Genomic DNA, 15,203 nt, shown 5'->3' on the forward strand with positions numbered 1-15,203 from the left:
TACCATGTATTGTAACAATGTGAGCCCTTCATATCTTGATAATGCAGAATGACTCACTCTCAAGCTGAAAGTGTCATAAAGAATATCATCCGTGAAATAGGACAAGAATGTGCCATGAAAGGTCAAACCGTATCAGAAACTCTGGTGGCATTCATGGTAAGTGCAAAATACACAGTTTGCTAATGTGCTTCATTTAAAAGCTCTTATTTCTAGCAGTGTTAGAAACTGAAATCCGAAAGCTAGGAGCTAAATGGCACCTTAAACATAGGTTATGGGTGCCACAACAGAATGTCTAGGCGCGCTTTTTTAAACAACAAGAATACCAAGCTGAAAATGAATGAACTGCAGCTAAACCTATCGGTTTGCCTGATGCTGCATCAATCTCTTGGAAATCGAGGTGAGGGGAATTTCTCCTCTTAGGCCCTCAGCGCCAGCAGTGGCAGTTTGAATCTGAAATCTTAGATGCGGTACTGTGCCCAGAGCTCAGAAACTGCTCATGTGAATGAAATTCCCTGTTGCAAAATGCGCCTAGAACAATGGGAGTCTCAAACGCTGCTTTCTAGTCATGTTAACATGTCACTCCTGTGGCATTAAAATAATGTTAAAGGAACAGAACATCACAAAACATGGTTGTCTTATGGCTAAAATGCAAGTACAGTGGTACCTCGGGTTACATATGCTTCAGGTTACATACGCTTCAGGTTACAGACTCCACTAACCCAGAAATAGTACCTTGGGTTAAGAACTTTACCTAAGGATGAGAACAGAAATCGTGCTTTGGTGGCGCGGCGGCAGCGGGAGGCCCCATTAGCTAAAGTGGTGCTTCAGGTTAAGAACAGTTTCAGGTTAAGAACAGACCTCCAGAACGAATTAAGTTCTTAACCTGAGGTACCACTGTAACACAAGAGTTATGCAGGTAACCCTTGGAACTCTAGAACCCATGGACAACTAAGGAAGCTGAATGTTGAAAGGTTCAGGACACACAAAAGAAGATGCTTTTTCACGCAGCACATAGTTAAACTGAGGAACTCACTTCCAAGTGAAGCAATGATGACCACCAACTTGGATGGTTTGAGAAGAGTATTCATGACTTTCAGAGGCTACTAGCTGCAATAGCAGTGTTCCACCTCCACTTGCAGACTGGGAAAGACTCATTGCTTCTTGTACTTTCCACAGTAGTACACCTACTCTAGCATTTTGCTTCTTGAGCTGGGCAGGTAATGATGACATTTGTACTTACAGTATTTTTCATCCCATAGGACGCTCCGTCCCATAGGCCGCACCTAGTTTTTTGGGGGGGAAATAAAGGAAAATTTCCCCCCCTTTATTTCCCCCCCAAAACCAGGTCGGGGAAACCAAACCAGGTCAGGGAACAGCGGTATGGCGGCGCTCCACCTCCCCGCTGTCCCCCGAGCTTGTGGGGCTGGCCGAAGTCTGCCCGAAGCGGGGGGCGCTCTGCTTCAGCGCGCCCCACGCTCCATGCAGCAGGCTGCTATCCGCAGCCTTGGGAGCCCTGCGGGAACTCCCACAGGGCACCCCAGGCTGCGGATGTCTGCCCAGCGCGCCGGGCGCTCTGCTTCAGGGCTCCCCAGGCTTTCTGATAGCTTCCTGAAGCTTGGAGAGGGAGAGGGGTCGTTGCGCACCGACCCCTCTCGCTCTCCAAGCTTCAGCAAAATCCTGCATTTGCCCCATAGGACGCACACAGATTTCCCCTTCATTTTTGGATGGGAAAAAGTGCGTCCTATAGTGCGAAAAATACGGTACTTCCTCAAGTGCTGGGAATGAGGCCCCTATATTTGTTCTCTGGAGCTCACAACCACACTTCTCCAAGCAATGTTTTAAAGGAGGCTAGAACTGAGAGCAGAATAAAACCTCATACTGGGTTGCTTCTATCCAGGGCCACCATAATGGCTGTACCTTTGGGGCTCTGTTCTATATTTTATTTAATAGAATGATAAATTAACCACTGAACCATTTATTGCATATTTAAAAATCATTTTTAGTTCCCATTGATTTTGCTCAAATTTCCAAGTAAGTATGCTTGCTAGGACCAGGAAGTTAGTCCTCATGCCTATTAAATTAAACTGGGAAATGCCATTTAGTGGGAAACCTTGAGCAGTTGGGACATTTAATTTGTTTTATTCTGTGGTTGTATTTGGCAGTAATATTTCTTTAAGAGCACAAGATAAATATTTAACTGGAAGCCTGGTGTTTTTTGTTTTTGTTTTGTTTTACTTATAGGTGAAAGCTGTTGTATTGGATCCAAGGAATGGATTTAATGTGGACAGGACCCTTACAAAGGCTGATGTGCAAAAACTTATTAAGGTAATTTTGTGAATCTAAACATTTGTTTAACTATTTTTATACTGATTTCAATGAACTTACTAAGACTTATCAACAAATTAAAGCAGTCTCTCAAGCAACTCATGAAGTCTGTGGGAATTAAGCAGCCTAACTCTACTTAGGATTACAACCTAAATTATTGTTTTGTGTATAGTGTTTACCAAATTAATAAAAACCTACGTTTCAGACCACAAAATCATTTAAAGCCTATTCTCTTAGAGCCATCTAAAGCCACATATCAGTGATAAACCTTTGACTGGTGGCCATTTTCTCATTATACGTTAAAATCTCCCCCAACTGCTTCTTCAAACCTGCACAATTGGATCATAATTTTGTACACCCAGTTGATGAATACAAAATATAACGTTTGATTTAAATGTAATGAAAATTTGGCGAGCAGATGACACTTAATGAATTCAGCCATAATAAGTAGAATTTAAAATATGCCTCACATAAATGGCTTTAGAAGCAACTACATACATATATCATTGCTTCAAACTGTGATACATGCCCTTTTGAGGTGTGTAGGACACCTGAAAGATGAAAATGCTTTGTTCTAAAGAAAGCCTCCCGTGTGTGATTTTGAGGTTGTTAGATATGTTAGATTTTAAGAAGGTGGTTAGACTAGTTCATTGCCACTAGTGAACTAGTATTTCAAGCAACAAATCTCTCTGTGTGTCCGCAGCCTAGTGCTGCTGTATTATGCAGCAACAGGCTGCATGCAGTGGTATATGAGACTGCTTGTATAGAAGGGATTATTGGTTTCAAGGCTGAGGGCTGCATATTTGCTGCTTTAGAGTGTGTTGAGCTGCTTGCCTCCTCTCTGTATTGAGAATGAGTAGCTTCATGAAGCTATGTGCACTTCAAAGTTCATGTAGCCACCTGGAATCAGGCAATAGCAAAAAATCTAATCCATATTATTCAACTCCACGCAGCAGTCCAATTATTATGCTATTTAGGAACAAGTAAATTACAAAAACTATGAACGTTTTGTGTCTTGAAGCTACATTATGGCAACGCAACATTTTGTTCTTGCAGTGGTGCTTCTCAGCCCCTTAATTTGTTTTCTCAAGTAATGTTTAAGCAAAGGGCACCTTATTTTTTAAAACTATTAAACTGATGGATTCTGTTTCACATGTATAAATTCTGTAGCATAATGTTTCCAGGTGCCCAACGGTAATATTATTTTAATAATTAGTTAAGGGGCTTGAAATAACTTACATCAACATTTTCTCTTTTTAGCTTTCCATTGAAAGACTGCTTGACACAAGCAATCCATCCCTGGACACTATTAAGATGCAAGTTTATTTTGATATGAACTATATCAGTCGAGGTAATCAATGTGTGGAGTAATTTAATGTGAATATGGTGATGGTACAATCCTATGCAGGCTTATTCAGAAGTCACACTGTGTTCAAGAGGACTTGTTGTCTAGTAAATTTACATGGGATTGCAGCCGCAATGTATCTATTCTTGCTACATGTGAAAACTTATAGTACTGTAATACAATGAAACAGCAAATCCAATAATATGTGAACATGCTAAGAGATGCAATCTATAAGGAGGTTATAAATTAAATTGCCTCTTTAAAAAATATTCAACATTTACTTAACATTAGAACAGTTAATATTTATTGTGCATTTAAAATCCTGGAAGTGCATTTGTGGTTTTTTAAAAGTTATATCCTATACCAAATAAATGGAACCGATACATTCCACTGTCTCAATTTACGTACAACTGAGTTTGTGCAATTATGTTACATAGTGCAGTCCTATGTGCCTTGGGGTTACAACTGATGTGTAACTGAAAAACTATCAAGTCTAATGAAATCTGCATCACTATGTGGTCTGCTGAAGCATGCAGGTGGTGCCAGTGATATAACTTGCTTTTGTATCATCTTCTGTGTTTCCTCTTAGTTGAGTTAATCAAGGAACAGCATCGTGTTTTGGATTCTCGCCTTGCTCCAGTGGGCAGAGAAATTACAGATAGCCGTGCTCGTACCAGAGAGGAATTGGAAAGTGTTTATCGAAAAATTGTCAGCTATGTCCTGCTGCGCTCTGGCCTTGGATCCCCTACAGACATCAAGGTCATTAGAGAGGCAACTGGTTGGTAACTGTTTCAGATATATGCTGTGAAGAGTTTTGCCAATATGCACTTTACTGTGGTAGTCATTGCATAGGAACTGAGCAACAAGCGGTGGCTAGTTGGGGGACTGTCTTTTTACTTTCTTTTGTTTTGAAGTATTTGTATGCTACCTTTGTGCCTCAGTATGTACCTGTGGCAGTTCACAGCAAATCTAGAAACAATCCAGAGTATGTATACCTCTCCGGTAAAAAAATTCAAAGAAAACACTCAAAAGCACGTATACAAATATCTGCTCCAGATAGCAAAACCAGCCTGAGACTAGAACATAATCTGAGAGCCAGAAAAAGACACTTCACATATCCAACAGGCCAAATGCAAGCAACCATCCAACCCTTTCCTGAAGATATGGAGATCTTCTGAAGCAGCATTCAACGCAGCAAGAAGGGATGCAGACAGAAGGACACAGCCCCTGTGCTGTGTATTAACCAAGTCACAAGTATTGTGTCAAGGGAGCAGTGGTGGGGTTCTTGGCACTTGACAACTGCCCAAGCTGGCCATTCACCTCCTTACTCACTGTGGCCTTCCATTCAAACTAATTGCTGATAAGGGCATTATACTATTCTGCATACAAGATTCTATACCTGAGATTCTAGGTAGTTCATGCAGAACTTGGAGTCTGGTTGTCTGCTTTAATGCCTTGCACAACTCCATACTTCCCTCCAAGCCTCCACCCCCCCGATGATATTCCTTGACCACTTACTCTTGCATGTCATTCATCTCCATTCTAATCCCTCCTTACACTCTTCAGGTCCTTAACCCCCTCAGTCTCCAAGTCCAAATTATTCAGACTCTTACCTCTTGGAAGGAGAATTAGTAGCGCAGAATTAGCAAATGTCTCCCAATGGCCTTATTTACTGACATTTATACTGGAGGGGGAAAGTGTGTTAAGAGTCTCTAAATTCTGTAGAGGCTCTTGACACACTTTTTTTTTTTTAGAGAGAGAGAGGGGGGCGGGGCAGTTTAACACACGTAGCTTTGTCCATAACGATTTCAGTTTATGTTGAGTGTTAGTTTATTGATTATCCTCTTCAGCCGTCATAAGTTAGCATTTTATAGCTCTTGGTAAGTTAAAATACTTTATACTTAACTATGTCCAGAGGAGGGGGGGGGCATGCAAAGGGGGCTGCAACAGGAAGAAAAAGATTGAGAAATTCCCATTCCACAAACAGAACATTCACAGTTCTTAGGATTCAAGACATGATCTCCAGCATAGTGGGATCTCAAATGTGAATAAGTATCTTACTATACTAGGGGTGTTTCCATGGAAAATCCAGTAAGATACACCCACACCAGTTACCTGTTGGTGATACCTAAATGATTGATTTGCAAAACGAAGCCCCGACTGGAAGCAACCCAATGTGAACAAATTGTGGTCTCGTCCCCTCACCTTTCTGTTTTATTTGATGTTACAGCTGTTGTCTGCCTTTTTTTTTTTTTTGTATGACATTTTCCACATTTAATATTTTACAGCTGCCCTGCAGAGTGTCTTCCCTCAAACAGAACTTGCTGCTTTCCTCTCCCTTTCAAAGAAGGAGAAAGAGAGGCAGTTGAAGGAGCTCACCATGATTGTCACAGGAATTCGGCTATTCAACAAGGAGTGCGGGAAGGGAGGAGAAGGCATTGATGAGTGTAGGTATATACTAGTAGGTGCTAAACTTGATGATGTGTCTGCATTAGCCATTTAAGCCACTTTAAAATGTGCAAAAATGCTCAGTGCTGGCTGATCACCAGTAGTCCCATCTGAATTGCTTCATGCAAATACAGCATTTAAGTTGATCTTCCAAATGAGATGTGATAACATGCTGTTCAGCTGCAGGTTAACTTTACTGAATATCTTCAAAATTGATAATCTGTACTGTATTATCTATTAAAAACTCTGTTAAATTGGCTTGTTGTAAAGCCTTTCATAGGATTTTTATATATTTATATAAAATAGAAAGCCGTGTTAGCCCCCTGAGAGAAAAAAGAAATGTTTTTTAGTCTCACCATGAGACTAACTTTAAATAAGTTTCATATTAGAAAAATAGTGTGAGCTTTCAGAGGTGACAACATACTACTTCAGATGCTTATTTTTGGAACTAGGAGAAGCAAGGTGGAAAAGTCAGTTAACATATGATAGTTTATTGACTAAAACCCAGTACTTTTAAAAGGTTATTGACCCAAACCAGGATCCAAAGATGCCAGCAATGTGTGCTTAAGAGTCCTTTTGCAGATGCCCAGTCTTTTCTGCAGTCATTCAAACTACGGTATGTTGGATGCTCTTCTGAGTTCTCTCAGTCCTCAAGAGAGACCTTTCAGGGCATGCAAGGGGCTTCAAGAGGAAGGGAACCCACAAAAGCCTTGGTGCGCTCATATGGAAGGCTCCATGCATCTCTTCGGATGTCAGCCCTGTTTATTATAGACAGAAATAGGTGGGGGAAATGCTTGTGGTTAGTTACTGAATTTGAGGTTGGCATGCTTAGTACGGTAATTACTGCCATGTCTCTTCTATATGTTTCAAACCAACCCTGTGTCAACAGTACCAGCTATTCTGAATGAAGCTATCCCAGCAGCCAACCACCATATAGAAATAGAACTGCAAGCTTCCAAGGATTTGGCATACCAGTACACAGCCTTGATTGAAATGATGCACCTGAGTCAAAATGCTGAGATAGAACTTAAAACGACAATGTTAAAAGAAGTCCTGTACAACGTGAGACAACACGAGGCTTTCCTCTGCATCATTCTGGTAAGATTGTTTTATACTTTGCATCCCTTCTAGAATGCTGGCATATACATTGATTGTGCCCGTAAGCTTTTTGTATACTTATAACTATGCTTATTAAATTTATATACAGTATTGCCCTTCATTTGAAGATCACAGATTTTTATGTCGCAGTTTGCAACATAAAAAATAAATTAAAAACCCAAATACAAAACAAAACAAAAAACCACCTATAATCCACCCACTCCCCTGAGACATTTAAAAGGCCACAGACTGTTTAATCAGTGAATGGCCTGGTTGAAGAAGAATGTTATTGCTTGGTGCCTAAAGATCTGTAATGAAGGAGCCAGGTGAGCCTTCCTGGGGAGAACATTCCACAAACAGGGAGCCACCATAGAAAAGGCCTGTTTTCATGTTGCCACCCTCTGGACCTCTCATGGAGGCTTCAGTTGATTATCATTCCTTTGGTACATATCTTTAGACACTAGGCAAAAACATGCCTCTTCTCCCAGGCCTTTGGCTAATTAAACAATCTGTGGCCTTTTAAACTGTGGCGGTGGGGAGTATTGTTTTCGTTTGTCACTTTGGTATGTATTTTTGTGTTCTTATATTCTTATATTGCAAACTGCCATGTGATCTTTGGATGAAGGGCAGTATAGAAATTGTATTATTATTATCATCATCATCATCATCATCATCATCATCATCATCATTAATTCACCTCCCTGGCACAGCTAGCCGCCCCCTCCCAACTATGTTGCCACCAGATGAAGAAGAGCCAAGTGGGGAGGGGCAGGTTCAATTTAAGAAACCAACTTTTAGTTGGTAGAGAATTGTACAAGGTTCCAAGTTGGACTGAACTCTCTTTCGTGCACTTTGGAAAAGAAGTGTCATTCTCTGCAGTACATAGCAATATAGGAGTACATGTCCAGATGACTGAGAATCTAATTGGAGATTGTCAATATGTGTGTGTGTGTATTCCATCCCATATTTCATTTAAAGAGCTCAAGATGGCATACATGGTTCTCTCCCTGCCCCTGCTTTGTCCCATTATTTATCCTCACAACAACCCTGGGACTTTGGTTAGGCTTGGAGATACTGACTGCCTCAAGGCCACTCAACGAGCTAAGGTAGATGTGGTAAATTCAATGAACTGTGGAAATGTCCTGAATTTCCATTGGTAATCTGCTGTATGCTGTCTTTTCAGTCTGATGTGATCACATGTGCACAAGAAGTTGATATGATGCAGAAGCAGTTTGTAGCACAGATGGAGCACTTAAAAAGTATTGTTCAGGCAAAGACAGCAGTGCCTACATCTCTGGTTTATGTAAGTTCCTAAATTGCTAGAATGTAAAAAGGACTAGCTTGTGTTTGTGTGCTGAGTTAGTGACACAGACCTCTTTTACACCGAGAGACAGAGAGAGCCTGGATCCTTGCCTTTCTGTTCAGCTGGTCCAAGGGAGTTTTGAGCTTGTTGATAGTGCTGAGAGAGGGGTCTTGACCCTCCCCTCCCGATGTTTTCCCAATTTCAACTGCCCCCAGGAACTATTATTTGCTACATACAACAAAGCATACAGGTGCCCATATGATACCATAGAGCATATTGGGGTGGGGCATTCAGATTGGGAAAATAATCCATTACAGGGACAGGGGAGAATTAACCCACCCAGCATCTTCATGCAGCTTTATTTAAAACAAAAAACCCTGCAGGACATCAGATCTGTCATCGTAGCAAGTTTGTCTCTAGGATTTTACACAGAGCTGCTAAAAAAGAAAGTACTGTAAGTTCTGTAGGTTTGTACAGATTTGTGGGTTTGTACAGAGCTGCTAAAAAAGAAAGTACTGTAAGTTCTGTAGGTTTGTACATGCTGTCAATTTAACAGCATGAAAATTCCCTGTTCTCTGTTTAACTTTCATCAGAGGAATCTATTGCTTTATTGTATACAAGGAGTATATATCCTGGCACTGTGATAGTCTTTGGTCCTATGCTGTGCTAGAAATAACAAAGAAATCAGGGATGCATGTTAAGGAGAGGAGAGAGTGTAAATATTCCTTCAAAAACCCTTTACAATTAAAATTGTTAGGATTTAAGATCATGAATTGCACCCCCTACTTTTGTCTCCTCACCTGTGGAGTATATATAAAGAACAGCAGACTACATATTTTTGGCAAGCAGGCAGCATAATTTTGCAAATACAACTTCCATTTCTTTGTTTTTTTCCCCTCCCAGCCTATATTTATTGCACTTTCTAACCTTTGGACCAGTTTTCAAGACGAGATCCTGGTGCTGAGTTTCCTCAATAATTTGACTATCAATCTCCAGCAGTTCCTAGGAGCCCACTCACTGATTTTTCCAGAAGATGTGATGGAATCTCTTCTTGAAGATATTATTGTAAAAACTGATGAGGAAAGGTTAAAAGAAAGTGCTGGTACTAAAACCATAATTATGCATTTTGAATTAATGTATAAAGTCCATGGAATACTCTTGCTACCTTCAGATTCTTAGCCCTTTGAGAGCTAGAGCTTCCGTTTTATTGCTAAATAAGTATCATGTGCCATAAAAACCACTGAGCCTCTTACTGATTGGAAGGTTGGCGGTTCGAATCCCCACAATGGAGTGAGCTCCCATTGCTCTGTCCCAGCTCCTGCCAACCTAGCAGTTCAAAAGCACACCAATGCAAGTAGATAAATGGGTACTGCTGTGGTGGGAAGGTAAACGGTGTTTCCATGCGCTCTGGTTTCTGTCATGGTGTCCCGTTGTGCCAGAAGCGGTTTAGTCAGGCTGGCCACATGACACAGAAAGCTGCGGACAAACGCCAACTCCCTTGGCCTGAAGCAAGATGAGCGCCATACCCCATAGTTGCCTTGACTGGACTTAACCATCCAGGGATCCTTTACCTTTTGCCTTTACCATGTGTCATGCACTTACGGCTATATATATATAGCTGCCCTTGAGACTGGCCAAGAAACTCCAGCGGGTGCAGAATGCCACGGTGAGACACCTTACGGGGTCCTCGCCGTGGGATCGCATTCACCCGGTGCTATACCAGCTGCACTGGCTCTCAGTGGAGTACAGGATCAGGTTTAAGGTGCTGGTCTTAACCTTTAAAGCCCTATACGGCCTAGGACCCTCGTACCTACGGGACCGCATCTCCTGGTATGTCCCACGAAGGACCATACAACAAAAACAGCTTGGAGGTCCCAGGCCACAGGGAGGTTAGGCTGGTCTCAACCAGAGCCAGAGCTTTTTTGGCTGTGGCCCCGATCTGGTGGAATGCTCTGTCACAAGAGACTAGGGCCCTGCAGGACTTGAAATCTTTCTGCAGGGCCTGTAAGACAGAGCTGTTCCATCAGGCCTTTGGCCAAGGTACAGTCTGACCCCCTGCTTTGGTAATCCTCATAGAACTCTAGCCCAATGGTTGCTATTAATTTGATTCTGAATTGATTTTAGAATTAATTGATTTTAGAATGTATTTCAATTAATAGATTGTGGATTTTATGTAAATTGTGTTACTTTTACTGTTGTTAGCCGCTCTGAGCCCGGCTTCGGCTGGGGAGGGCGGGATATAAATAAAAATTTGTATGCCTGCCCAATAACATATGTTCTCTGGGTTGCTCTCAGAAAATTAAAATAGAAAAAATAAAATGCAGTATCAAAACCCCCTGTGCTGCAAACTGTTCCTAGGCCACACTATAGCCACATCTTTCTAGATGAATTGTGTTACTGGTTTTTTTTTGGGGGGGGGGGAATATGTTTTAGAATAAATGTTTTGTGAGCTGTTCTGAGGGCCAATATTGTGGATATAAGTAATAAATAAAAGTTGCCCTGAACCTTCCCACCTAATATGAAATACTAGATTATTCAGTACCTCACTAGGTACTTGTGCCATGGGATTCAGTGGTCTCAACCTTCCCCAGTAACCATGTGTATACATGGGTATGATCTGGGGTGTTTCTAGGTGGGACCTCAATGTTGCAAATGGGTTATTGAGATACAGCAAATGGGTCCTTGGCAACAGGTTTTTAACATCATATTCCCCCCCAGAAAGGGAACATCTTGATTAAATGCTGGGGGGTGGGGGAAATATACTCTGTCATTTTGACACCAACAATATTGTGTGGACATTGCAACTAATAATAATAATAAAAATCTGCATGCATAAGCAATTTTCTCCTGCAATAAATACCTGTCTGGAAGCACATTTTCTGATTCTGAAAATATATCCTAAGCTGCTGTTTTTTATATATTTCAGATAGCAAAGTAAATCCCGCTGACTTTACCGTAGAAGAATGGCTCTTCCCAGAAACCACCATTAATTTCAGCCAAGTGCAAATTCAGTACCATGGGTTTTGTGCTTACACTTTTGCCGTGAAAGATGGTCTTCTTATCCCAGGTTTGCCATTTGTAGATAAGTCCCGTTTGCTTTTTAAGAGCATTCTTACTGCTTCATATTATGTTTTAAGTTGTAGACTGCCTTGCTTTAGTTTTATAGAAGTTTGGTGTATAAATAAAATAAAAATACCTGACATATAAGGAGCTTGCCACCCAAACTACTGGGGCTTGGCTTAAAAATGGAGATGGAGAAGAATTTGAGGCAGTAGGAATGTGGGGAGGGAAGGAACAGTGACAAGCATTTGGTAGGCGGGAGATAAATCTGAGGAAGGGAATTAGAAAATTGGTATACACAGTGATCGATGGTAGCTGGGACAGAGAAATAATCGAAAAGAAGACATATCAACAAGACAAAAGGGCAAAGCCAATCAGTGCCAGAAAGAGATCTATTGGAGACTAATTCTCTTGGTTGGAGAGAAGAGGGATGTCGGAGCCTCCACTGCTTTAACAGCACCCTGTTTAGAATTCCATTCAAAGCATAAATTTGTATTTGTTTGTCCAGCAAAGAAACTAGAATTTAACAGTGCAATTTTTAAAAGGGTATTACTATTTTTACTGATGTAATCCACATCATGCAGGCTTAGCTACGAAATACTTTAGTCTTGTTCTTAGTTCATAGAAAGTGATTTGCTGGGGGAGAGCATGATTTAAAGTTGACTGAATTTTCAGACAGGTTAGACACTAGAGCCATTCTTAATTTCAGAAGTGAAAACACTATAATCTGCATCAGGAATGTCATGAAGAAATCCTGTGTTCTTTTGCGCTTTGTTATCAGCGAACCTTGCTGTTGGAATCCTGAAGTTTCGGGAGAAATACTATGCCTTTAGTTCCAAGGAAGCGGCATATAATTTTGCCAAGAATCCAGAGAAATGCGTTAAGATGATTGCAGAAAAAGCAAAGGAATCGGCAGAGCTTATTCAGCTGCTTGAACTTCATCAGCAATTTGAATCCCTTGCCCCTTATTCTCAGGTATTCAACACATTTATCCTTTACCTATTTAGGCCACTCCAAGAAAGCTTCATTCTAGAGAAAAGCCAAATAAGAGGCAATATGATAGAACTTACGCATAGCATGGAGAAAGTGGATAGAGGAAAGTTCTTCTCCTTCTCAAAATGTGTAGATATCCAAGGAAGTTGAATGTTGGAAGATACAGAAGAGATAAGAGAAACTAGTCCTTCACACAGCATGTAGTTAAACTATGGAGTTCTGTCCCACAGGAGGTAGTGATGTCTGCCAACTTGGATAGTTTTAACGGGAGTAGACAAATTTATAGAGGACAAGGCTATCGGTGCCTACTAACCACAATGGCTATGTTCTTTTTCAACTATTGGATGCAGTATGCTTCTGGGAACCGTAGGAGAGGAGAGTGTTCTTGTGCTTGGTCCTGGTTATGGGCTTCCCATAGGTTTCTGGTTGGCCACAGTGAGAACTGGATGCTGGACTAGATGGGCCATTGGCCCGATGAAGCAGGCTCCTGTGTTCTTATGCTCCAAAAGCAATATAGCTACCATTTTAATAATACAGGAAGTTGATCAGGAAGTAACTCAAAGAAGAGGTACTTCTTAATGCGTAAGGTTGGTGCCACATTTCTTGTTTTGGCAGTGTCTTGTCCTTACTAGTTCATTGTGGGTTTAGCTGCAGTTAGCATGGGGAATAGCACAGTTCCAGAGTGGCTTGTGGTTGTTGGATGCATTGGTTCAGTACACTCAACACTCCAAACAGCCCCATCTGGAAGTGTGCTAATATATCTTCGCTTTTAGTTTTTATCTAATGCTTGCTTGGAAGGTGAAAATGTGGAAATAAAAAATAGCTATTCCTTTTTGTTGTTGTTACAGATCAGAGCCAAAGACAAGAAGAGTATGAAACCCATCACAAAATGTGACACCAGTACTCAGACGGACGTCCATATTTTGCCACCAAATATTGTGAAGAACTATGAGTGGAATGAATGGGAACTGAGAAGAAAAGCCATCAAACTGGTTTGTGTCAACATGATTTGAGAGACTAGTTCAGACAAACTACAAATAACTACATTATCTCTTAGATCTTTTCAGACTTAACTCCATGCATTTGACCTTAAATTTTTTAGCCCCTCCATCTTTTGTTCTCAGCTTTGTCTGGAATAGCATAGTGCAACATTCATGCTGAAGCTTTTACTTTGTTACTTTTAAATGTCTAAACTTCCCTTCATCGTGTCTGGGTGGTGTACAATAATGATAATATAAATAAATATATAAACATCACATATCCTTTATAACAATAAAACTGACAGGTAACAAACCTATGAAGCAGGCAGTGGCAGTAAAATGAAATAAAATGCCTAGGCAAACAAAAAGAAGACTTGATCTTGCACCAAAGAAACAGAAAGTGCTTTCCCCTTGCTAGTTCATTGTCAACATAGGCTTTATACACATCCTAGAATTTGATCAGTTTATTCAATCCACCCTTGATAAGAAAGTATAAATAATTTATAAGTCTTTCAGGCAGTGCAATCATTTAACATAAACTCACATTATGTTAAATGCAACTGTGATTATTCTTTTATCTTTGTTTTTTTATATTCAGGCAAACTTGCGTCAAAAGCTAACTCACTCAGTGCAGACCAATCTAAGTCACATGAGAAGGGACAACTGCAGCCAGGTGTACCCACTGAAGGATAATGGCACACAGACCAAGCGAGAAAGCAATACTAATGTACCCAAGCCTCAGATTTTCCTGGCTGGTCTCCGTGGAGGAACACCTCCAACTACCCGCATGATCAAAATCAACTTAACAAGAGCAGTTGATGAAACATAAATGACAAGTCCTTCAATAAATAAACTTTAAAAACAAAAAACAAATTAATTGTGTCTCATTCTTTGTTCTATTATTTCAAAGGCAATCTTTGTATCATTAATGGGGCCAGATGAAAGGTATCATGGGTAAGTTGAGTCTTCTATCCCCAGCCTTGTCCCATTGTAGCGTCCTGTATTGGAAGGTGCAGTACTAGCTATATTTGTGGACTGCTATTCCTCACCATGCAATGCTCCCAGCTATCCTGTATCAATCTTAGCAATTAGCCCTCCCATTCTGAACACCTTTTTTTTCCTTCTTTTTGAGGGGACAACGGGAAATTCACTTTTCCTTTGGTCTTGGATTTCATCTTAAGAAATATTTCGCATGACTGTAATTGTGCTAAAGACACTGAAATTCTGGTTCCTTGAGGCCTGACTGTAAAGTAGTGAAGAAATCTAGAATTTTAATGCCGGTGTTTCCTGCTTGGAAACCAAAGGCAGCGGCAAAGTCCAGACTTTTCCTAAGTTGGGTATCATTTTGCATTGAAAATATTTTGCGTATTCATTTGAACATTTTAAGAAATTCCCGGCAGTACAGCCCGTTATCCCTATATTGCTACAGCAAGCTGGAGGCGGCAGTGAGTGGCAGAGCGTGGCTTGGGGGGTTAAAAAGAAAACAAAATTAGCAATTACATATAAAAGCTCTTTATATATGTGTGTGAGAGAGATCTATAGCTATATACAAATCACAAATTAATAGCGCGTACGTATGATACTGTAGTGCAGAGTAACGTGCTATATACGTGAAAGTATCCACTATGAACTCATGTAACGTTTCAAACCG

General features: G+C 40.7%; 1 protein-coding gene across 2 annotated transcripts in view; it reads left to right on the top strand.

The window, feature by feature from the left end:
- The window catches only part of CFAP206 (cilia and flagella associated protein 206), a 15,836-nt gene extending 1,411 nt beyond the window's left edge, over positions 1–14,425 (top strand). For both annotated transcript variants that reach the window (XM_081857087.1, XM_081857088.1), the window contains exons 2-13: positions 48–156; positions 2,242–2,325; positions 3,586–3,676; positions 4,260–4,448; positions 5,959–6,117; positions 7,008–7,216; positions 8,400–8,519; positions 9,423–9,621; positions 11,446–11,586; positions 12,361–12,554; positions 13,421–13,564; positions 14,151–14,425. In XM_081857087.1, the coding sequence (XP_081713213.1) occupies positions 49–156; positions 2,242–2,325; positions 3,586–3,676; positions 4,260–4,448; positions 5,959–6,117; positions 7,008–7,216; positions 8,400–8,519; positions 9,423–9,621; positions 11,446–11,586; positions 12,361–12,554; positions 13,421–13,564; positions 14,151–14,381 (1,869 nt within the window). In that variant the 5' untranslated portion in view covers position 48 and the 3' untranslated portion in view covers positions 14,382–14,425. The remainder of the gene's footprint in view (positions 1–47; positions 157–2,241; positions 2,326–3,585; positions 3,677–4,259; positions 4,449–5,958; positions 6,118–7,007; positions 7,217–8,399; positions 8,520–9,422; positions 9,622–11,445; positions 11,587–12,360; positions 12,555–13,420; positions 13,565–14,150) is intronic.
- Positions 14,426–15,203: the final 778 nt, after the last annotated feature.

The sequence above is a fragment of the Podarcis erhardii genome (assembly GCF_964252035.2).
Source record: "Podarcis erhardii genome assembly, chromosome: 3".
Classification (NCBI taxonomy): domain Eukaryota; kingdom Metazoa; phylum Chordata; class Lepidosauria; order Squamata; family Lacertidae; genus Podarcis; species Podarcis erhardii.